The sequence below is a fragment of the Protopterus annectens genome, chromosome 13.part0, assembly GCF_019279795.1.
Source record: "Protopterus annectens isolate FY-2018-M chromosome 13.part0, PAN1.0, whole genome shotgun sequence".
NCBI lineage: Eukaryota > Metazoa > Chordata > Ceratodontiformes > Protopteridae > Protopterus > Protopterus annectens.
Window position 1 is genome coordinate 1,258,917,839 of NC_056747.1, and position 25,097 is coordinate 1,258,942,935.

Consider the following 25,097-nt stretch of genomic DNA (forward strand, 5'->3'; position numbering starts at 1 on the left):
GCGAGGTCCAGGTAGGCTGTGTGGACCACCTTCCCTTCGTCAATGGCCTTGGTGATGGTTTCAAGGAAGTCGACCAGGTTTAAGAGGCAGGATCTGCCCTTAACAAAGCCAAACTGGGTAGGATCCAGTGTCTGTAAGTCCCCAATATCTTTATTTATGAGGTCCATGATGATCCTTTCCATAGCTTTGCAGACCAAGCTAGTCAGGCTTATGGGGCGATAGTTTCCAGGGTCCGTTGAGGCACCACCTTTGTGGAGAGGGACCACTGTTGCTGTACGCCACTCTTTGGGTAAATATTCTGTAGTAAGGCTGAGATTGAACAGTAGTTTTATGTTTGGGTTTAGCTCTTCTTGGAGTTCATGTAGGATGCAGCCCGGGACACCGTCTGGTCCCACTGATGCTGTGTTTTTGCTTTGGAGAGGGCGGCTCTTACCTGAGCATCTGAGATGTCAGGGGCAGCACTCTGCTGGGATAGATATTTGCCCTTTTGGTGGGAGGGGGTTTGCACTGAACCTGTCAGCTAGGATGTTGGCAATGTCTGTGGGTTTGGTGTATTTTTTGTCATTTTGGACTAATTCTGAGCATATCTGGGAATTCCCACCCAGGTTTCTAACATAACTAAAGAAAGCCTTGTGATTATCCTTAGTGTCCTGTGCAATTTTTCTCTTGAAGCTGGCCTTAGACGATTTTATGAGTGCCCGTAGTTTTTTGCTAATACTGATCAGAGATGCTTTCCCTTTTTGGGATTTTGCTCTATCATGTAGTAGCTTCCTCCTTCTATTGTATAGTTTGTTTATGGCTGGGGTCCACCAGACAGGACGTCTGCCTTTGGAGGATTGGGTCTTGGTTTTATTTGGGATTGCATGATCCATGCATTCCTGAAAGTGTTCATAGAATGCATTTATAAAGGATTCTGCGGTCTGGGCCATATTTTCCACAGGCCCGGGGGCTTTAAAGGATTCCACCTCAGTTTTGAGGAGTGTAAAATTTGCTTTAGAGAAGTTTTTCCACTGTGGTTTTTTGGGCAGGGGGTGGGGTTGGGATGTGAATATCCAGTTGGATTAGTTTATGGTCTGATCTTACCAGTGAGGGATACACTTCTGGTCTGGAGCATAGAGTCCCCATGTTGGTGATGATCAGGTCCAGTATGTTTTCCCCTCTTGTGGGAGTGGTAACAAGTTGTTCCATAGCATTTGAGTTTATGAATTCTAGGAACCTTTGGGCTAGGGTGTTGGAGCTAGAGTAATGCTCCCAGTCTATGTTGGGGTAGTTGAAGTCACCCAATATAATGGTGTTTGGAGAGACCTTCATATTTTCCAGTGTTCTCAGGAAGGCCGGGTGGGGTTCCTGGGTTTGGGAGGGTGGTCTGTAGCAGGCTATAAACTGGAAGGCAGTTTTACCCACTGTTAGTTGCACATGGATAGTCTCTGATGCTTCGTGCTGTGCCACCAACCTGGAGGTGTGGGTATCTTTGATGAATATTGATTCTCCCCCTCCTTTTGCAGTTCGGTGCAAGTTTTGGGGCCGAAAAGCATGGTATGAGGTATAACCTGGTAGTGCTGGGGTGCTCTCGGGAGCCCTGAACCAGGTTTCTGTTACTGCACAGATATCGATGTTCTCCATCATCATGTACAAGTAATGTAAGGCCACTGGTGTTGAAAACCCCTTTTCACAGTGGTACAGCAACCTTAGTGTTAATTGTATTAACTAAAATTAACTAAAGGACTACAGGAAAAAGGCACTCTGCATGTAGAAGTGTGGGAACACCTTATCGTGCAACAGAAAATGAACCTGAATTTTGGTTTGAGGAATTCTGATTTCTGTTTTGTCTTACATATTTTCATTCAGAAAGGTGATCTGATAACAGTTTTTTTGGCTTTATGCCCTTGATCCAAGTTAATAGCTACTGTTGCACCAGAAACTAGCAGAAACTTAAGCAGCTGACAAATACCTTTATAGAGAGACCACCACATTCCCATTAAATATTTTGAGGTCTATAATAGGCAAGTTGAAAAAAAAGTATGAACAAAATAGATAGCTGGCAGTTTTTCACTGTCCTCCTTTTTGAGCGATGAAAGACCCAATCCTAATTGACCTCCTTTTTTCTTCACAAAACCAGTGGTTCTACTAGGGGGCACACATTTATACTAACAATAAACAAGACTCGCTGGAGGGATAGTTTCCTAACACAATGTATTCCCATCCTATGGAATAAATTGCCAGTAGCGGTCAAGGAAAATATTATTTTCTCTGCCTTTAATGCTAGTCTTGATGATTGGGTGAGTAGACACAAATTTACACCCTGCTCAATTTGGGAGCTGGGCAGTATTAAGTATTTACAAAGGATGGCAATAACTTGTAAGTGTGTCTACGAAGTGAATTACTCATATGTTTACTATATACCAAACTATAATAACCAGCAATACGGCTCTACCCCCCCCCCCAAATAAATAAAACCACACAACATTAACTTTGATCAACCAATGTTCCACAAATTCCACTGATGTTCATAAAACAATATAATATTAAAAATGATGAAAAATTCACACTCAATTTAAAAAAAAAAATGATGTAATAAAACACAGAAAAAAATACAAGACTGTGTGTTTGAAAACAAGGTGGGATTATATAATGCGTTTCATTCATTGGAATCATTTCAAACTGTCATTAGAACAGGATATATATATATATATGTGTGTGTGTGTGTGTGTGTGTGTGTGTGTGTATCATGGGTGCCGGAACCATAGAGCGTGGGAGGAGGGGAGCCCCCCCACTTTTGCAGATCATCCATACCTCTGTCCCTTTCATTTTCCGTGCCTCCCAACTGCCGCAATGATATCAGCGCAAGTTTTTCCGGCTGTTTTTTTGCTTGCAGGATATTTAGAAGCTGCTGCAGAAACAGAAGGGATTTATTTCAGAAGCTGCAGGAACGACAGGAGTTAATTGCATAGTGGAGCTGGCGAATGGACAGAAGATGAATGCAGGAGTTAATTGCAGAGTGGAGCGGGGGAACGGACAGCGAGCGGGATATTCAGAAGTTGCTGCGGAAACAGAAGGGATTTATTTCAGAAGCTACAGGAATAACAGGAGTTAATTGCAGAGTGGAGTGGGGGAATGGACAGAAGCTGAATGCTACGCGGAAACAGAGAATGCTACCAGTGGAGTCTGTCTATCAGAGTGAGGTGTGTGTGTGTGTATACGTACGTACACACGCACACGTGTGTATATATATATATATATATATATATATATATATATATATATATATATATATTCACTTTATAATACTGAAATATCGACTTTCAGTACCTCGAGACTATAAAGCCGAAAACTCACAAACCCAAAACCGCAACTGTCAAAAAAATACCACACCACACAAACAAACACAAATACACCTACCTCACTACACTACAACAAACCAAAACAACACACATGAATACAACAAAACAAACACACACACCTACCCTTTCTATAAGCAGGGGGGGCAAGGCCCCCTGCACCCCCACATGTGGGGGACTCCACCCCCACACCCCCTCGCTACTTATATACACTAACTCCGAGGTCGTACTAAAAAACGAAAGACAAAAAACCCACCACCACACATTCTACACCCCCCTTGCACAAACACACATCACATACATACAAACACTACCACTCTCAACACTTACACACTGACACTCTTATCTACCTACCCTAATGCACACCTAAAACTCCCCAACACACTCACATACACACAAACCCTCCCCAAAACCCTTAAAAAACATTACACTTACCTAACGCACCATCACTACTGCACGTTCGACATTTCTGGGTTCGATATTCTGCAGTTTCGCGCAATTGCAGATACGACACTTTCGTCTTGAGATACTGAAATTTGACATTTCAGTATTTTGAGATTTCAAAGTGATTGATATATATATATATATATATATATATATATATATATATATATATATATATATACATATATATATATATATATATATATATATATATATATATATATATATATATATATATATATATATATATATATATATATATGCATATATATATATATACATATATATATATATATATATATATATATATATATATATATATATATATATATATATATATATATATATATATAGATATATGTGTGTGTATATATATATATATATATATATATATATATATATATATATATATATATATATATATATATATATATATATATACATACATACACACACACACACACACATCATATATATGGTTTACTTAATACAGGAAGGTCACTAACTTGGTTCAGAGATATGTTTGTGACTACCTTAGACAGACATCAAGGCTTTTAGTTCTAAAACTCTTTTAGCAGAGGTTAGGACAACAAGGAAAGAGAGAGTCTTCCATATACAAAACTTTAAAAAAGCTGACATATCTGGCTCAAAATGTGGAAGACTTGGTTTCTCAACCACAAAAATCAGATCCCAAAGAGGGGTAATGGCTTTTCTAAGTGGTTTGGTGTGCAGGACACCTATTAGGAATTGCTTATCCTCTGAACATGGAGAAGGGGTAGGACTAATGGAATACAAGCTGAGATGGCTGACAGATGTACCCTGATACAGGTGCATGCCAGCCTTAAACTAAGCAGCTCACACAAGTATTGAAGGATCAAAGTTATCTTTAACTGATAAGGATCCCATCCTTTCTTGTGGTACCAAATAGAAAATGTCTTCCGTTTACAGACACTTGACTTTCTAGTAACACGTTTCCTATCCACCTTTACTACCTGTAGCGCATTATCGAAATACTGGTGCTGAAACAGAATCAAAAGACTATCACACAAAAAATGTAAGAATGCAAATCTACATGTTGGAGTGGATGAGAGAGCCCTTCTGTTGCATGAGCAAGTCCATATTATGGGGTACTGATTGGTGATTGCACTTGGCCAGTTGAAAGAGAAGAGAGAATCAATGTTGTCTGGGCCAAAAGGAGTCACAGGAGACTTTTGGGTTTGTCCTTCAGAATTTTCAGGAGAAACTTTTGTATGGGAGAAAGGGAGGAAAGACATATAGGAATTTTCCTTTGCAGCTGATGGAGAAGGCTTCCTTTCATTAGGGTACTAAAGAAAATATTTTGAGATAGTGGTTCAGATTGAGGGAAAATACATCTATTTCTGGAATACCTCACTGGTGGACGATTTGAATGAAGACTTCCCTGTTCAATTTCAATTCTTAGGGGGTGCCTGCCCATTATCTGCCCTAGAGATGTGACGGGTTGTTCTGATGGAATGTATATGGCTTGGTGAAAGAAATTATGATGACTATCAATGCCCCAAGCCAACATTGCAAGTCCGGACAGGGGGGTAAGATTTTGTGGTTGTTGATGTAGCATATAACAGCTGTGTTGCCTATCAGAATCTGTAGAATTCCTGGGGAACAAAAGTGCTGGAACGTCTGCAGCACCTGGTTCATCCTTTCACCACTTTTATGTTTATATGCTGTTTTTTCTGTAATTCCTTGACCAAATTCCCTGCACTTTGAAACCTTTTGAACAAGCCCCCAATCTATGACTAGTGCGTTTGTTGAGACACTCTGAAGAGAAGGACACATTTGGAATGAAACTCCTGGATTCAGGTATATTTGAGTAATCAACCAATGTAGCTTTTTTTCATGAATGGCAAGAGAGGTATGGCAAGAGACACAGGATGACCATATTGAAGCAATATGGACTTTAGGTACCACTGGATTTTTCTCATGTGTACTCTGACAATGTATCATATGAATGGTAGATGTCATATACCACAGAGATCTCAGAATTTCTGTCTTGCAGATGTCAAAGATAAGTTTGTCAGGGACTAAAAGTAATCTGTTAAAAATAAAACCTTGCCTGAGTGAAGAAAAGCCAGCATCAAAAATGATTCAAGATGGCAGACTAGGAGCACCTGCGAAGAAGGAAGAAGGATGGACTTAGGTTCATAGGTAGATACTAGGCTATCTGCCCTAGGGCATTTATAAGCCTAGCCAGAGTGTATTTGGCTTCCGCCTCCGTATTAGATTAGCTGACTGTGCCTCTGTAAAGTAGGTCACAGAAGGTACACTTTTAAGATTAGTTTACTGTGCCTCTGTCTAGCAGGGACACAGAAGAGATCCCAGGGGTGAATTTGCGATTTCCCATCCACGCGTCCAGATTTCGCTTGAAGAGGGTCAGCGAGGGGCTATGTCTAACATGAATTGGGATTCTATTCCAGAGTGAGGTTAGCCTATAGGAAATGAATCTGTCCCTCCAGCATGTCCTATTTATTTTTGCGCTGAGGTTTAGGTCCCTGGAGCGTGTAGCTCTAAGGGACTTGGATTTTTTGAGGTGGAGCATGTCCATTAATTCTGGGTTTGACATGGCTTTGTACTACATTAGGCATAGATTGCCTCTGAGTAGGCGGTAAGCAACTGAGTAGAGCTGGAGTTTCTTTAGTCGAGCTGCATAGGACATCTGTTTGTAGCACATGATCCTCTTGGCGAGGTACATTTGGGGTCTCTCCAGTTGCTGCAGGTGTTGGGTAAGGTACATCCCAAAAGGGGCATTGTATTCAATTATGGGCCTGATGAGTGACGAGTAGAGGGGTACAATGACCTCTCTTGATCTAGATGCGAACCCTTTCGTGATAAGGTGGGCTATATAGAAGGTCTTTCTAACCACTTTGGCAACGTGATTATCAAAGGAGAGATTACTATCTACGTTGGTCCCCAAATCTCTAATTACTTCTTCCGTACTTATTGGATTACCACCTATGTGGTAATTTGTGGGCACCTTGTTTTTCTCAAAGGGGATGACTATGCACTTTTTAGCATTTAGCTTGAGGCCGTGGCTCTGGCACCAAGCATCCATCTCTGTGAGACCCTTTTGGAGGATGCTTGTGTCAGCTGGAGATTTGATTATGGCCCCCAGTTTGCAGTCATCTGCGAACTTTGTCAGCCATAATCCTCCTGTGTTAGCTTGAACCTCAGAGAAGTATATACTGAACAAGAGAGGTCCCAGAACTGAGCCCTGTGGGACGCCACTTGTAACTGGTTTGGATTCGGACATGGCACCTGCGATTCTGGCCATGTGGGTTCTATCACTGAGCCAGTTTGCAACCCATCTTGTGATATAGGGGTTGATATTTAAACTGGTAAGCTTATTTATGATGCCCGAGTGGGGTATTGTGTCGAAGGCTTTTGCGAGGTCCAGGTAGGCTGTGTGGACTACCTTGTCCTCATCTAGGGCTTTGGTAACTGTTTCAAAGAAATCAACTAGGTTTAAGAGGCAAGATCTGCCCTTAACAAAGCCGAATTGTGTAGGGTCCAGTGTCTGGAGGCTCCCAATGTCTTTGTTTATGAGTTCCATGATAATACGCTCCATAGCTTTACAGACCAGACTAGTCAGGCTTATGGGGCAATAGTTTCCGGGGTCCGTTGTGGCACCACCTTTGTGGAGTGGGACCACTAGCAGTGCGGAGAGAAAGACATATCCCAGATGACTGGAGAATAAGCATACTTGTGCCAGTGTACAAGAACAAAGGGGACATCCACAAATGTGGGCAGTACAGAGGGATCACACTCCTATCACACTGCATGAAAGTTATGGAGAGAGTGATTGATAAACAAATACGCAGAGTAGTAGAATGTAAGATGGGAGATGAACAATTTGAGTTCTTATTAGGATGCAGCATATGGCCCGATGTTTGCATTGAGACAGATACTTGAGAAGAAGCTAGAAATGAGAAGAGAGTCCAACTGGGCATTCCTAGACTTGGAGAAAGCATATGCCAAGGTTCCAGGAAAACTAATCTGGGCAGTACTGCGGTGGTTTGAAGTCTCGGAAATATTGGTAGAATTAGTGCAGGGTATGTACAAGGACCCAGAGACTCAAGTATGAACAGTGTTCAGCCTCACAGAGGGGTCAGCCCTGTGCCCACTGCTGTTCATACTGGTGATGGACAACATTAGCAAACAGGTTGGAGGGGACAGATCAACAAAGTTGCTGTATGCAGACGATGTGGCAGACCCTGAGCTAGAATTTCAGCAAAGGATAGGAGAATGGAATGCAAATCTGAAGGCACATGGGATGAAACTAAGCACAGATAAGATGGTGGTAATGGCAGAAAATTGGGGAGATCAGAAGAAGCTGAAAATAGAGACAGAAGGGAAGATAGTGGAACAGGTAAACAGCTTCAAGTATCTGGGAGGGGTGGTTGAGGGGAAGGGTAGTCTGAATGAAGAGGTCAAATCTAGAATCAGAGGGGCTGCAGCCAACTGGCATAGAGTATCAGGTGTCGTCTATGACAGAAGAATGCCAAAGAAGCTGAAAAGCAAGGTGTACAAGACAGTGGTGTGACCAGTACTACTGTATGGTACAGAAACCTGGGCAGTAAAGGCAGAGCAGTTTAAGCTAGAGGTGATGGAAATGAAGTGCCTGAGAAAGGTGGTAAGATTCACTCTGTGGGACAGACAATGAAATGAGGACATAAGAGCAGAAGCCAAAGTAACTCCAATTGCAGAAAAGATCAAAGAGAACAGATTACAGTGGTTTGGGCACATGTGTAGAGCAGCAGAAGACAATCTGGTGAGGAAGATTTGGGACAGACAGGAAGAAGGTAAGAGGAAGTGAGGACATCCAGCAAAGAGGTGGATGGATTGTGTGAAAGAAGATCTGTGACAGTCAGGCATGAGTGTTGAAGAAGGCAGGAGTGTGGCACTGAATCGAGAGAGATGGCGACAGTTAACATGATACCCCGATCCCATGTAGAAAAAAATGGGAAAAAGGAGGCTGCTGCTATCAATGATGATGATGATTGCAAGCTGGGGGTTATCATCAACTCTCCTGCAGACACTAGCATTCTGCAAGGTTTATCTCTTACTAATAAATGGTGTAAAGCTATGGTCTTAAACTCGATGCTAAAAAATGCATAACTGTCCCCTTTGGAAAGTCAACCATCCTGACCAATTACCATGATGATAATATGCCCCTAAGAGTCGACCCAGTGGTCAGAAATCTGGGTATACATGTAGACAGTAGCCTTACCCTCAACCACCATGTGACCATAGTGATGAGGAAATCCTTTCATGTTGCACAACTTATAAGTAAGGGCATAGTATCTAGGTCCAAAAAGGTCATTATCCAACTGTACTCTGCCATTATCAGACCAGTCATAGAATGCAGTGCTCCCTTTGGTATGTACCTGACCAAGCATATGTGGCAACTAGAGTGACCTCAGAGGTTCCTTACAAAAACAATACAAGGCATAACAAACCTCCCTTATGCATAGCGACTTAAAGGCCTTTCCCTCTATTCAGTCTTCTATAGCTTGCAGAGGGGTGATCTATGCCTGCCTTACATAGCATCCACAAACCCTACAGTTATGAATCGCCTGCATATTCATAAGCCAAACAGTACAGTAGACTCCCTGTTATCCAGCCTCTCTTTAACTGGCCTCCTCTTTAACCAGCCTTCAAATTTCTGCCGCAGCCCAAGCAAAAGACAACAGAGAAGAACAACATGTCCACCTCCTCTGGGATAAATAATGACAGATATTTGAGTTTTAGACTTCATATTCTCTAGAAAAATGCATACTAACACAAATCATGTTATTGTAGCTGATTTATAATCTATAAATGTTATTTTGTATGCTTTTTCTGATTAACCATCCATTTGCTTATCCAGCCTATAGTCTGGTCCCAGCGAGACTGGATAAGAGGGAGTCTACTGTACCAGAAATATAAGGTCTAGGGACCTGAATTTTGCCTGTGACTTAAACAGAACATGCTGGAGAGACAGATATGTGTTCTAGAGACTGCCCTTCCTATGGAACAGACTTCCCATTCATGTGAAGCTGAGTTGGTCTATTACCCAATTTAAGCACAACCTATACCAGTGGATTGGGAAACATGAACTTTACACTGGCCTGGCAACCATGTCCCTTATGGACAAAGGTAACATAAATGCCTGACCCACAAAACCCTATTTGGATACAGGACATCATTATTCTTTCAGGAAAACTTGGTTAGGCTTTGAAAGGCCCCCAATATCCCCCTAGGTAATTAGCTTAGTAACAATCTATGAATCTATAAAGAAGCAGAAAGGAAGGTGTCCTGTGGAGCCTCAAGAACTGATGGGACAGTTGAAGGCTTGTGGACATCTATATGTAGGAGATAATATCTCATTTGTGGCTCAGAGATTTGTTTCCCTCACAATTGAATTATTGCATCATTTTCTCGGACATTTTTCCAAAGGAGAGCTTTTCTCAATTGTATTCATCCTTGTGAACTAATATTTGAGATACTCCCCCTGGTCCTCCTAAAATCACTAGCCGGGTTCCCTTTTTGAGGCCTTAGTGGTCATCAAATCAGTTAGACGTGATGTGCCTGAAGGGCATTCTGTGATGGCTTCTAGCATGGCCATGACAGAGGGAAACAGGCCTGGAGGCTGGATGTCCTGCAGGCTGTTCAACTGCCTCAGTGGGCATGTGCGAGTCTGACTGGGAAAAGGAAACTGCAGTAGTGCCAACTTCTTTCACTTTCTTGGTCTTCTTTCTTCACTGAGAGGGGACATCTGAGCCAAGAACATTGTTGAATGTGGAGAATCACTCTAAAGCCTTCAGCCTTTTAGTCTCTAAATAAATTTTCAGAGAAGAGAGATGGCTCTACAAGGTTTTAGGAATGAAAACCTGAAAAATAATACAATCTCCAATGTTATGCACAGGTTCTAAAGAAAAAAAGACACTGAGAATATCTATATTTGCAGGGAATTTGCCTATTAAAGAGGCATTTGTCTCTCATTGATGACATTAATGAAGATACAATATCAAAAACAGAAAAAAAGGTGGAAGGCCCCCAATAGGATACTTAGCTCAGTGGCAGTGGCAATCTACATTCTTTCAAACAGTTGACAGACTGAGGAAAAAACATCTTACTTCTTGGACTGGCAGCAAGAAAGATCTGAGGATTTGGTCACCTGCATTTCTCTTATGTATCGGCACACAACCCTTGTGCCTAGTTTTAAAGTTAGGCATATGGCACATGAGGGAGGAACATCTCAGCTTTGCCATACCAAACAGACATATGGTATGCTGGGTAGGATATAGCCTATTAGTCAGCATTATGGCAACAGTGATCTGATGATGAACATCTTAGGTTATATCATGCAAAGACATTTTGATAAGGAATAACACATTCAAAACCAAACGTGAGTGTCAACATAGGCATATGTTATGCTACAGTACTGTGCATGTAATCTTCTTCCTTACTAAAGGCAGTTAAATGGATAAGGTACTCAGGAAATGGTCATGGGGGAAGGATATGAGACCCTAGCAACACTTTCCTCCCTCAATGTTCTAAAAAAATTGCACCGTTAGAACAGTGGAATGACAGAGACAGGACTTAACTGTTTATCACTCAGGGCGTCTGAACATAAACAAACATAGCGCATTTGTAGTTAATATCAACATTGAGCTTCCTGGATGACAGAGAGCATTTCATGCAGTCAGACTACTAAACGATATATCCATAATGTGACTTTAAAGACAGCAGAGCAATAAAGCACACAAGGCTTACCTGGAAGTTCTGAATGGATACCTGCAGCTGTTTGATTACTCCAAGTTCATTTTCCACCTGGCTAAGTCTGCTTTTCAAATTCTAAAGTAAAAGAAAAGGTTTAAAGATACTTTGATTCTTGGTGTAAAACTAGGTGCTATGATTACATGTACATGACCTAAAAGACAAGTTGCTAGAGAGATTTCTCTGAATGGTTACTGATAAGCTAAAAAAAATCTTACTTTATTCACAATGACTTCTTATATCACTTCTATACATTTTTGCAGAGTGTTGTACTTTAATATTACACTGCTGTTTTTTTTATATGCAGATCTGGCAAAGTTTATCCCTAGGATTTAAAAAAACAATTCCATGGTTGACAATCTTGTTCATGGGGAGGTGTCATCAAAGGCAGACCATTCACATTTGCAGCTACATGGTCAGGAAAATTATTTTGCATCTTGTTTTTGCCTTCCATCCACATAACCATCAAGCTACATCCTCCATATAGGCCCATCTGCTCCCATCTGGCTCCCACATTTGAGGACTTCTAAAGCAAGAGGCCAGAGCTTAACTCCCCACATCAGAAGACGTCCAGAGGGAGAGGCCAGAACTTTGGGGGATCATGGCCATACTTCTGCAGGAAATAAAAGATTTTTTTATGTGATCATACACCATCCTTCTGTTGGTCTACAAATGGGGTGCAATGCTATAGAAATGAATGCCATGTTGTTGTACACTTTTACACACTCAGAGTGCTCATCTGGAGTGATGGGGCTCACCTTAGTAGACTAACGAGTTATGAGTTCCTGTCAGAGGACTGCAATTGTAGTCCTTCCTCCAGGTAGCAGTCTTACAGCAGGACATGATCAACTCCATTTCCCAAGGATAGGCAAGCTGATGTTTGCTGATCACTGCCCCTATTTCCAGATGCCTACTCCTAGGGCACGTTTCAAGCCTAGTTTGCTGTGGTAGTCAGGGTTCTAGCCATCTACACCACAGTGCTTAGCACTGAGCCCATAGTGTCAAGGGCTGAACAGTATTTTGAACTCACACAGTTCATATACTTCAGATCCAGGTTCCTGTGACTAGCACAAACATATGCAGACGCACACAAACACACACATTTGTGTGTGTGTGTGTGTGTCTGTGTATATATATATATATATATATATATATATATATATATATATATATATGTGTGTGTGTGTGTGTGTGTGTGTGTATAGACACACACGCAAACTTGCATGCTTGTACATACAAACATATCCACGTATGCTAACTTTTTTTGTTACAGTTCAGTAATGCTTAGAATAAAGACACTGTGGTACAGATAACACTGAACCTATCTGCTGCTTGTCATGAAAGACTTAAGTGCCATTCAGATAGACAGGCAATAAACAGCTTAGTAAGCATATATGACAACTGTTTGCACAGTAACAATTGGGTAGGGCAAAATATCCCAATTGTTCTATGAAGGATGAAGAGAAATTATAAACCTCATTTCGCATTTGTCTCTATGTTTTCTGTAATTTATTTATCTTTTGTTCAATTTTATCTACATTTTAAGGATGGGAGTTGCCAAATCTTTGTTTTGTCTTCTCCTCAGGCACAGTAATTTCAGACAAAATGTCAGTGAGATCGTTTGAAAGGTGTAGGACGACTTCATTGTGTGAACACACTCTTAACAATCTAGTGTCTTTGTGGGAGCGGACATCCTACTGTCCATTTCCCACAACAGCACAAGACCATCAAAAGCTTAATATTTGCTCTTAAAAAGGCAGCATAAGGGGCTCACAGATATCCATGCACACAAACTAACACATACATAATTAGTACGCCTACAAGCGCATACATCATAAGTACAAGCACACACATATACAAGCACATGATACAGACATGCATAAACTATGCACACAAAATACATATAAATATACATGTATGTATACACACATATATATCCTTGTGTGCATATACACGCACAATCTCTCTCTCTCTCTGTTTATATATATATATATATATATATATATATATATATATATATATATATATATATAAGATACATGCATGAAATGTTCTGAATACTGATATATATATATATATATATATATATATATATATATATATAAGATACATGCATGAAATGTTCTGAATACTGAATCTGAAAAGATCAACCAGAAAAGGTCAAAACCCAAAACATCGACTGGCCTTTTTTAGCAGATGCCCAAGCTCATGGTAGAGCAGGAACTGAGTATTTGCCTTTTTTCCATTTGCAAAGTCAGAGTTGGTATATACAGTTAGCAGCGGATGTGATGTGTTTTCTTTACTTTTATATATATATATATATATATATATATATATATATATATATATATATATATATATATATATATATATATATTCACTTTAGAAGCTCGAAATACTGAAATGTTGAACTTCAGTATTTCGAACCCATAAAGTGAAATCCTGAAAAGAGCGAAAGCTCAGAAGCACGAAATTCAAAACCTCGAATACTGGAGGTTTTGAATTTCGCACTTCTGAGGTTCTGCTGTGGTTACGGATTCAGGTAAGTATGTGTGTGTGTGTGTGTGTGTGTGTATGTGTTAAGGGTTTTGTGTAGAGGCTCTGGTGTGTGTTAGTGTGTTTTGTTGCTGTGATGTGTGTGTGCGAGCAGAATGTAGCTTGTGTGGTGGTGTGTTTGTGTGTAGTGCGACCTCAGAGTTAGAATATATAAGTAGGGGGGTGTGGGGGGGGGCGCAGCTCCCCTGCTTTTAAGTAGTAGAGAGCTTGTGTTTGTGTGTGTGTGTGTGTGTGTGTGTGTGTGTGTGTGTGTGTGTGTGTGTGTGTGTTTGGGCATAAGAAACGTGAAATTCAAAACCTCCGATGTGCAAAATTTTGAATTTCGCGGTTCTGTGTTTTCGTGGTTATAAAAATTCGACTTTATAGCTTTGAAATACTGGATTTCGATATTTCAGTATTTCGAGGATATAAAGTGAGAGAGCTTAGCCTCCAGTTTGGCTGTATAATTGCATCTCTCGCATGTATTAGTGTTTGGTGGACGGAGGCGAGGGTTGTCTGTGTACATGAGGCAGTTGTAACATTGCTTCAAAATGCCCTCCCCACCCCCCCCACTTATATATTCTAACTCTGAGGTCGCACTACACACAAACACACCACCACACAAGCTACATTCTGCTCGCACACACACATCACAGCTACATTATATCAACACACCACAATGTTGACAGCAAGAATGTTGACCTGAAAAGATCGACAAGGGAAACAGACACTCAACTACATATGTGTGAGTAAACTCCTTGCCATATATACCAACAAAAAACAAAATAACATCGTTTTGCCTCCTCCCCACACCACTTGCTAATTATTTATACTTACTCCTAGATTGCACAATCCGTGGGAAAAAGGAATATTTCCTCATTCGGGGATTGTCGATCTAGCTCAACTGTCGCTATTTTGCATATGTCGACCTTTTGCAGTCGACTTTCTTGCTATCAACATATGTTGACGTAATGAGGGGACTTTCTTGCTATCAAAATGTGCTGACCTAGTGAGGTAGAACTATATATGTGTATATAGATTCACAGGTTCATAGGGTGTGTACTAGGCTGAAGGCGCCGGGGGCCTTTACAAGCCTAGCCATAGGATTACCCTGGCAACGTGCCACCTGACATAAGTTGCCAGTGCCTCTGTCGAGTAGAGCCACTGGAGTTATCAATATGCAAGGTTTTTGTGCTAGTATACAGCTCAGCAAGCTCCTGCCTGGTGCCCTGCAAAGTTCTACAGCAGCAGAGAGACTTTGGAGTGATTATCATTTTTCTGCATTTTCTTGCTGCCTTTAGCTAATTCCACCTAAAACACTGATTTTCTAGAGTTTCTGTGATTTAAAAAGCTTGTTTCAGCTATATATTGTACTTATTTTACTGCCTGCACTTTAACAAAGTAGTTTTTGTGTTTAAATTACCTATTTAACTGTTGTAGGCTACACACTCAAGTGTGATAGCCATTTATGTGCATTTAAAGTGTTTTTTTTTTATTGTATCTGCTTTAGTTTCTGGAAAAAAAAATATATATATACTTGTTTTCCCACCTTTCTAAGCCAGTATAGCCAAGTTTTCAGGTTAGTGCTGAATTCAGGGCTGTGTTACAAGTTTCTGTGTTTGCCCATACCTTACTTGGATAGAAGGAAGTTTCTCTGTTCACTGTGAGAGAGGGAGCTTTGAGCAGCCTATCTGTCCCTGGAAGAGTGGTTTCAGCCCAAAAAATAGTAGTTTATTAGCCATTTTGGGCTAATTTCTCTCTCTTTCATTTCCCTGCTATAAAACCCACATTTGCAAGGTGTTGCATGCCGGGTAGCTAGGGTATAACTATTCACGGCTCCACAAAGTGTACTCTTCAATTTTTCCCTTAGAACTAGACAAACTTTCAACTTAAGCACTCAAACCATTCACTTCTCATCCCGGCACTTGCTCAAAACTCATAGCAAGCACTAATAAACCTTAGCACAAGACCCTCCTATACTGTAGAGAAGGACAAGGCTCTCTATTCCACCTTACCAGCCAATCAGTAAAACAGTTCACTGTACCTATCCAGGCATGTCCAAAGGGCAGTTTCAGGTGTACTCTCCAGTCCAACTGGTGAATCTGGGCATTTTGAAGCAATGTTACAACTGCCTCATGTACACAGACAACCCTCGCCTCCGTCCACCAAACACTAATACATGCGAGAGATGCAATTATACAGCCAAACTGGAGGCTAAGCTCTCTCAACCCAAGACTGGACCAGGCAGTCAAGAGGAGAAGGGAATTACTTGCATCACACCACCAGTCTCATATAGACCTATTAAACCAGAACCAGCAAAAAACACACACAAATACATGAAAACATACTCGGGTGGTCTAAATAAAAATCTGCAAAAGCAAAAGAGACCTCCAGAGCAAACATCCAAGCAGCCTCCACCCCCCCCAATACAAACCATGAAACACATACTTCACAAAAGAAGTCTTGACCAATCGATGGGAGATCGCAGATATACCCCAGGGATTACCTCAGTGTCACTGCTCGACAGAGGCACAGCAAAATAATGGGTATAGTTCCCCATACTAAAGGGTGGCGTAAGCCACAAAACTATGGGCTAGGCTTGTAAATGCCCTCGGGCAGATAGCCTAGTATGAACCTATGAACCTAAAACCAGTGTGCCACACAATCACAGCCCTTAAGGCAAAATAACATACAAAACACACTAGTAATAGGTGACTCTATTGTCAGGCACACTGACATCCCACTCACTAGGCTGAACAAGGAGAAGGTTACTGTTAGCTGCTTGTCGGGTGCTAGGATCCGTCACATAACACAAGCACTCAGGTCACTCCAGAACAAGTACAAATATGACTCTGTCATTGTCCATGTTGATGTGAATGACCTGAGCCATACCTCTCTGGACTACATGAAAAAAGACATGGAGGAGCTCTCTGATCACGTAGCCCAGGCTTGTATGACCCTGACCCTGAGCAGCATCCTGCCCTCACCAAGAATGATACCACAGTATAGAGAAAAAATGATCAGTTTCAACAATTGGTTAAGTTTCTGGTGTCATTCAAAGGGGATCCAGTGTCTGTCAGCCTGAGATGACATGCTCGACAAGCCACACTGCTTCGCTAGAGATGGCTTGCACCTGTCACCCTTAGGCTTTCGAATACTGGCCAAGGCTCTTGCCATCCCCATAGTGCCTTTTTTAGGCAAATCTCAAAAGACAAACCCACCACCGTAAATAGTACAAGTAACAAAAACTGAGGGTAATGCTACTCAATGCCAGAAGTGTAAACCTCAAAATGCACGCACTCGAAGCACTCCTCAGTATTGAGAAAATCGATATATGTGCAGTAAAAGAAACCTGGTTTAAGGCTCCAGAGAGCACCCCAGCACTATCAGGCTACAACTCATACTGTACATTTTGGCCACAAAACCTTGACCGAAATACAAAAGGCAGGGGAGTATACATATTCATCAAGGATACCCACACCTCCAGGTTAGTGGCATAGCATGATGCTTCAGAGATCATCCACGTACAATTAACAACAGGCAAAACTGCTTTTCAAATTATAGCTTGCTACAGATCACCCACCATGTTCCCAGACCCCCACTCCACATTCTTGGAAGCACTGGGATACATAAAGGTCCTACCAAACACCCTGATATTGGGTGATTTCAATTACCCAAACATTAACTGGGAGAACTACTCAAGTACAAACTCCCTTGCCCAACATTTCCTAGAATTTATAAACTCAAATGCCCTGGATCAACTGGTCAACACCCCCACCAGAGGTGACAACATATTGGACCTGGTCATCACCAACATGGGCGACCGGTGTTCCACACCAGAGGTCAATCCCTCGCTGGTTAGATCTGACCATAAACTAATCGCTCTGGATATCCACATTCCACCACCACCCCCGGTCAAAGAAACCACAGTGAAAAACTTTTCAAAAGCAAACTTCACATTACTTAAGACAGAGGTGGGAAATTTCAAAGCCCCCATGCTAAAGGATAATGCTGTCCGAGCTGTAAAATCTTTTACTAATGCACTCTATGGGCACCTACAAAAATGCATGGATCGTGCTATCCCAAACAAAACCAAGACTCACCCCTCCAAGAAAAGAAAACCAGTCTGGTGGACCCCTGCCATAAACAAGCTATACAATAGAAGGAGGAAACTAATACAGAAAAGAGTAAAATCCCAAGAAGGGAATACATCTCTGATCAGTATCAGCAAGAAACTACATTCCCTCAGAAAATCATCCAAGGCTAGCTAACCACTAGGCATTCTTTAGCTATGTCAAGAATCTAAGTGGCAATTCTCAGATCTGCTCAGAGTTAGTGCAGAATGGCACAAAATACACTGAACTGACTGATATAGCCAACATCCTGGCAGACAGGTTCAGTGCAAACTTCACCCCCCTCTCACCCCCAAAAGGGCCCATAACTATAACAGAAGAATGTAGTGCCCCTGAAATCACAGACACTCAGGTTAAAACAGTCCTCTCCAAAGCCAAAACACAGCATCAGTGGGACCGGATGGTGTCCCAGGCTGCGTCCTACACGAGCTCAAAGATGAACTAACCCATCACCTAAACACACTGTTTAAACTCAGCCTCTCCACAGGCTACATGCCCACAGAGTGGTGCACAGCAATGGTTATTCCACTCCACAAAGGTGGAGTCACAACGGACCCCAGGAATTATCGCCCTATAAGCCTGACTAGCTTGGTCTGCAAAGCTATGGAGCGCATCATCATGGATCTCATTAACAGAGATATAGGAAACCCCCAAACACTGGACCCTACCCAGTTTGGTTTTGTTAAGGGCAGATCATGCCTCCTAAACCTGGTGGACTTCTTTGAGACAGTTACCAAGGCTATAGACGAGGGAAAGGTGGTCCACACAGCCTACCTAGACCTCACAAAGGCCTTCGACACCATTCCCCACTCATGTATTATAGACAAGCTCACCAGCCTGAACATAAACCCCTACGTCATGAGATGGGTTGCCAACTGGCTCATGGACAAAACCCACATGGTAAGAGTTGCAGGAGCTAGATCTGACTCTAAACTGGTTACAAGTGGCATTTCCCAGGGCTCAGTCCTAGGACCCCTCCTGTTCGGCATATACTTCTCAGAGATACAGGTAAGCACAGGAGGACTATGGCTGACCAAGCTCACAGACGACTGTAAACTAGGGGCTATAACTGACTCTCCGGCTGACACAAACATCCTCCAAAAGGGTCTCACTGAGACAGATACCTGGTGTCAAAACCATGGCCTCAAGCTAAATGCCAAAAAGTGCATAGTCATCCCCTTTGGAAAAAACAAAGTACCCACAAACTACCATGTAGGTGGTCGACCCCTAAATACGGAAGACGTAATAAGGGATCTGGGGACCCAAGTAGATAGTAACCTTTCCTTTGATAATCACATTGCGAAAGTGGTTAGACAATCCTTCTATGTGGCCCACCTAATCACAAAAGGGTTTGCATCCAGATCAAAAGATGTCATTGGGCCCCTCTACGCATCACTCATCAGACCCATCATAGAGTACAATGCCCCATTTGGGATGTACCTTACAAGACACCTGCAACAACTGGAAGGACCACAGAAGTACTTCACCAAGGGGATCACTGGCCTGAAGCAGATGCCCCATGCAGCTCGACTGAAGAAACTCCAGCTGTACTCGTTTGCATACCGCCTACTCAGAGGTGATCTCTGCCTGACGTATAAGGGCATGTCCAACCCAGAATTGATGGACATGCCCCACCTAAAGAAAACCATATCCCCTCAAGCCACACACTCCAGGAATCTAAACCTCACCACAACAATAAATAGGATGTGCTGGAGGGATAGATTCCTGTCCCAGAGACTTTCCATGCTCTGGAACAAGATTCCAATCTACATTAGGCAGAGCTCCTTGGTAACCCTCTTCAAGAGAAACCTTGATGAGTGGATAGGAAACAGAAAGTTTACCACAGGAAAAGGAGTCTTCCTGCCAGCCAGCTGCATAAACATATACAAAACATACAAACATATGACGGCACGGTGAGCAAAGCCCACAAGAACAGCAGAGAACATATCCATACAGGAAGACCAGGAAGTAGAAAAATAAGCCAGAGTAGGTTGAGAATGGAAAACAGTTTCCTCTAGGGAATAAGCCAGCTATGTAACCATGCTGTTTTGTTCACTGAGGAGATACACAGTATATAGAGGAGCAGTCAGTCACCCTGTCCATCTAATGAATGGCACACAGTGAGCACGGTAAAATAACCAAGGACAGGAAAGGATGATAAACATACTTAAGGAGGAATGGAAAGGGAATGGTGTAGTGTGGACATGTTACACAGCTATGTAGGGGCACTACTGAACTTTCCAGCATTAAGGGGAGTATCCATAGACCACAGAATGCAACTGTGGTATCAAAGCAAGAAAATGATGGTGAGCAGAGTCAGCAGGCTGGCAGGCAAGAAGAATGATCTAGAAAGTGGTCAGCAGTTGTTATTTTGTCACAAGATGTAAATCAATTCTGGATGATGATGAGGGGCCACATTTATACTACATTCCCTGCATGAGTCCAGCATTTGTCCACAGACAGCTGCAAGTACCAGCACTGAGTATGTACCCTGACAACTGTAACTCTCTGCTGAGCAAAAACAAAGACGAGGACATTTTTAGGCACTATTCCACACTCCACAGAGATGCAGTGGTTCATGGAATTTCTTAATAACAGTACTGATCTGTCTCAAGATAGAATTAATTTATTTACTACACTGTTTGACTTTGTGCTACATTAATAATTATATCTATTTTGAAAATCAATATTTTGTTAAAAAATGCTATGGGATCTGCTTGTGGGTCTTTATACGTTATTGTAGTCATGGCAGAGTGGGGAAGGAGGTTCATCCTCAGTAGTGAATTCAAAAGTTCATGGTATCTCTATACGAGGTACCTGGATGACATCTTTGTAGTATGGAAGGATGACATTAATAAGATTCCTGTTTTCCTAGATTACATTTATAGCACCACAGATATTTTTTAAAATTTACTCATGATGTAGGAGAGAATAGTATTTCTTACCTAAACATCATGTTGATAAAAAAGGCAAAAGAAGGCCATAGTAAAGGGTAAATTTATGCATGCAGCATGGCTGGTAATCTTGTTTAATGACTTCATAGACGAATGTGAAAAATGTAAGAGTATGTTCCTTAAGAGAGGTTACCCCGAGGCCTTTATCAATAATTCTTTGTATGAAATTATTAATGAAAGGAAAAATTATTTTTGCACACGTCTTTTTAAACAACTTTTTATTCATTTTAAAACCGAGATTGTACAAAATTAAAGATAAATAGAACAAAAACATAACTATTTATAGATGCCCACAACAAAATCAAACATAGAAAACTAAATCATTACAATTTATTAAGTAAATAATTTCATTTTGACCAAAATCAAATTGGTGAGTAAAATTCAAAGTTTTCATTTTGGCAGATGACAATTCAATTTAACAGACATTTTTTTGCTAAATTAATGAATTTGGTGAAAGAAAGAGTAGTTTTACATTTCCAATTCTTTGTGACTATTTTTCTTGCTATAGCTAAAATGGACCAAAGGAGAGGCATCTGCACCCTAGGAACAGAATCCGGAGAAACTGAAGCATTACATATGATCACGGTGTTAGAAATTATACAATTATCTATCCACAAAGCTTGGGCGAACTATCTAAAGTCAACCCAAAAAGGAGTTACTATTATACAATCCAATATCATATGAAACCAATCTGCATTATGGACTTTATTATCCTCCAACAGTTAATTTACCTGTAGTTTTATATTAAAGCCACTTTATGTGGAGTTAAAAAAGCACAGTGAAGAAATCTCCACACATATATATTTTCCAATAAAGAGTAGTAGTAGATTTTCCCACAGATTTAAGAATTAAACATTTATCTTCACCAGAAAAGGCCTTGTCATTAATATTAGTTGAGTGATTCCAAAATAATGAATCTGTGGAACCAAACTCTTCTCTTATTATAAATTATTGATATATATGATTTATTTTTATTTGAGTTACTATTAATTCTGAAAAAAACTCCAGTATATTTGAAATATGTTTTGTTTGAAAATAAATGAGATTTTGATTTTATCACTACCATATTTTCCAAGATTGTATAGTCAGCCAATTATTATTGTCTAAACAATGTCTTGCAAGAAGATAATCTGTATTATGTGATTTACTTCCAATTAAGAAGTGATGCCAAAAGATTAAATTTGCACCTCCAAGGTCTCTCATTTTGTTTATATAAAAAGTTCCCAAGCAACCTACAATATTTGATATAGAGAACAATAAAAAAACAAATGTTTAAGTATATAATTAGAATCAATTGATATTTTAACATTTATAAGGATGTAATCAGTGAAGGGAGAGGAATAATATGTTTTCCTTTCATTTAAACAAAGGTCTTTCAAGATCCAGTAACATTTATTAATTTTAAATTTAGAGAAAGATTCTACAACATAGCAGTGACCCCCACCACCACCATTTTGCAGGAAAGAACAGCAGGCCACTTGCTCATAACATTTCTAACTCAGCTGACCCTGCCAGGAACAAGTATTTATTCCCTAATTCAATCACAGTAACACAGAAGGACACTGTCAGTATGTCTGAGGGCCATATTTCCAGACAGTTTCATATAGTTGATGTGCTTGTGCACAAACATATATCCCTAATATTTTAACAATATGGCCAGATTTCCTTTACTATTATTTCAGCCAAATTTTACAACTGTGTGGAAGTTCACAAATTTCCTTTTTTAAACAAGACACATCTTTGTTAAATCATCACTTATGACATAGGCAATTTTATATATATATACACATATATATATATATATATATATATATATATATATATATATATATATATATATATATATATAAACAACCCATGTTGACATAATCTTAGTTATAAACATTATACATCACTTATAATCTACCCAATCACTGTCAGTAAAACATTGTAACATAGCTCATTCAAATCTTGTCTTCTTTTAAACATCATTCCTTCTCTGTATGTAATGTTACCACATTTCCCATTTTTTCTATTTAATTTGTTCCAACCCTTTTCTAAAGATCCCAATTCCAGTTGTGTTATCTCTTTTACTATATTCACTACTTCTAGTACAGCTGGTTTAGACTTTGATGTTCATTTTCTAGTAACTGCTTTTTTGGCAGTCACCATAATTAGACTCAGCAAGGCCTTACTATGTCTAGGCAATTCCAATTCTGTATGATAGCTCATAAAAATAATTTTCCTACTTACACCAATTTGCTTACCAAGTATCGCTGTTAGAGTAGTCTGCAGGGAATCTTAAAAGTCTGCTAGCTCATTATACTCCCAGAAAATATGTTCCCAATTACCTCTTTCTTCCCCATCACACCTCCAACATTTGTTGTCTACCTGAGGAAAAATTCTCTGGAGTCTACTTGGGGTAGAAAAATATCTATGTAAAAATATCCAAGTAAAAATTCTAAATCTTCTAGATTTTGTTGCATATTTGCTAGTCAAACATATATCCTGCCATTATTTCTTTGTGAATTGCTTATCCAATCTCTCTTCCCAATCCTTTCTAACCTCCTCTGACTGATTTTCATATATAATTGTGCAATGTTTTATATGCTGTACTAATTATTCCTTTTTTTACAGCAGCTTCTGTTCTACATTCTACTTAAAACTCTCACCAGTGCTGGCCTTTCACTTAGGACCCCACCCCCCTTATTTCTTTCTCTTTGCCTATATTCTAATATCAGTTCTTGATATGGAAGACCATCTCTAACCTGCAGTCCAAATAAATTCTTGGCATCTTCCCATTCTATTACCTTTTCCTCTCTAGTTATTTGCTCACAATACCTTGGTTCCTTTGTCAGTTTACTGCAATGAATTCCAGCTCCCTCTTGCCTATTGTTTGTCTCCCTAATTGCAGTCACCTCTATTAGCAGAATCTCCTTTCTCCGTCCCTTTATTGGTTTGGTTATTGGAATACTTTCTGCTACTTTATAAATATAATATTCTGTATAATTATTGTTATTTTCCTTAAATGTATGCATCTGAAATCCCAGTCTCTCCTTGTGTCTTGAGCTTCCCCCATTTCTTGATCATCCCCTTCCACTTTTAATTATAGTTTTCTGCTTGTACTATGTATAGGAGTCTTAACTGTGTAGCTCTGAAATACCCCTTCAAATTGGGTAATCCCAATCTGCCTTGTTCTGTTGGTTGAATCAGCTTATCCCACTTGAATATTGTCATCTTCCCCTCTCAGATAAAATCCTTCACCTCTATATTAATTGCTATCCAGAAATTCTCTTCTAGTTGAAAAAAATATGCCTGTGTATAAGATTAAAGGGGACTAAAAACATTTTAACTGCTTGTATATTACTATCCCTATCCATATGAGAGAACTTCAGATTTCTCAGTTTTTGCATCATCTTTTGTGTAGTCTCTTCCCACATGTGCTTAGCTGCCACATTGGAATCATTTTTAATCCATGCTCCTAAATACTTCATTTTATCATGTCCCCATAAATATGGATATTTCTGAAACAATTTGTGTGTGGGCACATAATTTACCGTTATTGCCTTTGTTTAGTCTTCACTAATTTTGTATCTTGAAAAAATTTGAAACTGTCTCAAAATGTTCCACAACACTGTAATGTCCTTTTCTGGGTTTATCAAGTATAATACAATATCATCTGCAGATACAGACAGCTTTTCTTGACTACCATACCAATTATATCCTTGAATTTCTGAGTCCCTTATTTTCTTTGCCAGTCGTTCTAAATAATGTAAATAACAATGGGGAAAGAGGACACCCTTGTCTGGTTCCTCTGCTCAAGCCGAAACTATCAGAGAGGACCTAACCACTTTCATTTTCACCTCCGATCCCTCATATATCATTTTAATCAACTTATAATTTTATCGGGGATTGCAAAG

At 40.2% G+C, this 25,097-nt stretch overlaps 1 protein-coding gene across 4 annotated transcripts in view; it reads right to left on the minus strand.

Annotated features, from left to right (window-relative positions):
- LOC122788239 (complement C1q tumor necrosis factor-related protein 4-like) overlaps nt 1–25,097 on the minus strand; it is a 300,318-nt gene that overhangs the window by 143,933 nt on the left and 131,288 nt on the right. For all 4 annotated transcript variants that reach the window (XM_044055276.1, XM_044055274.1, XM_044055275.1 and 1 more), the window contains exon 3: nt 11,574–11,654. In XM_044055276.1, coding sequence (XP_043911211.1) covers nt 11,574–11,654 — 81 coding nt within the window. The remainder of the gene's footprint in view (nt 1–11,573; nt 11,655–25,097) is intronic.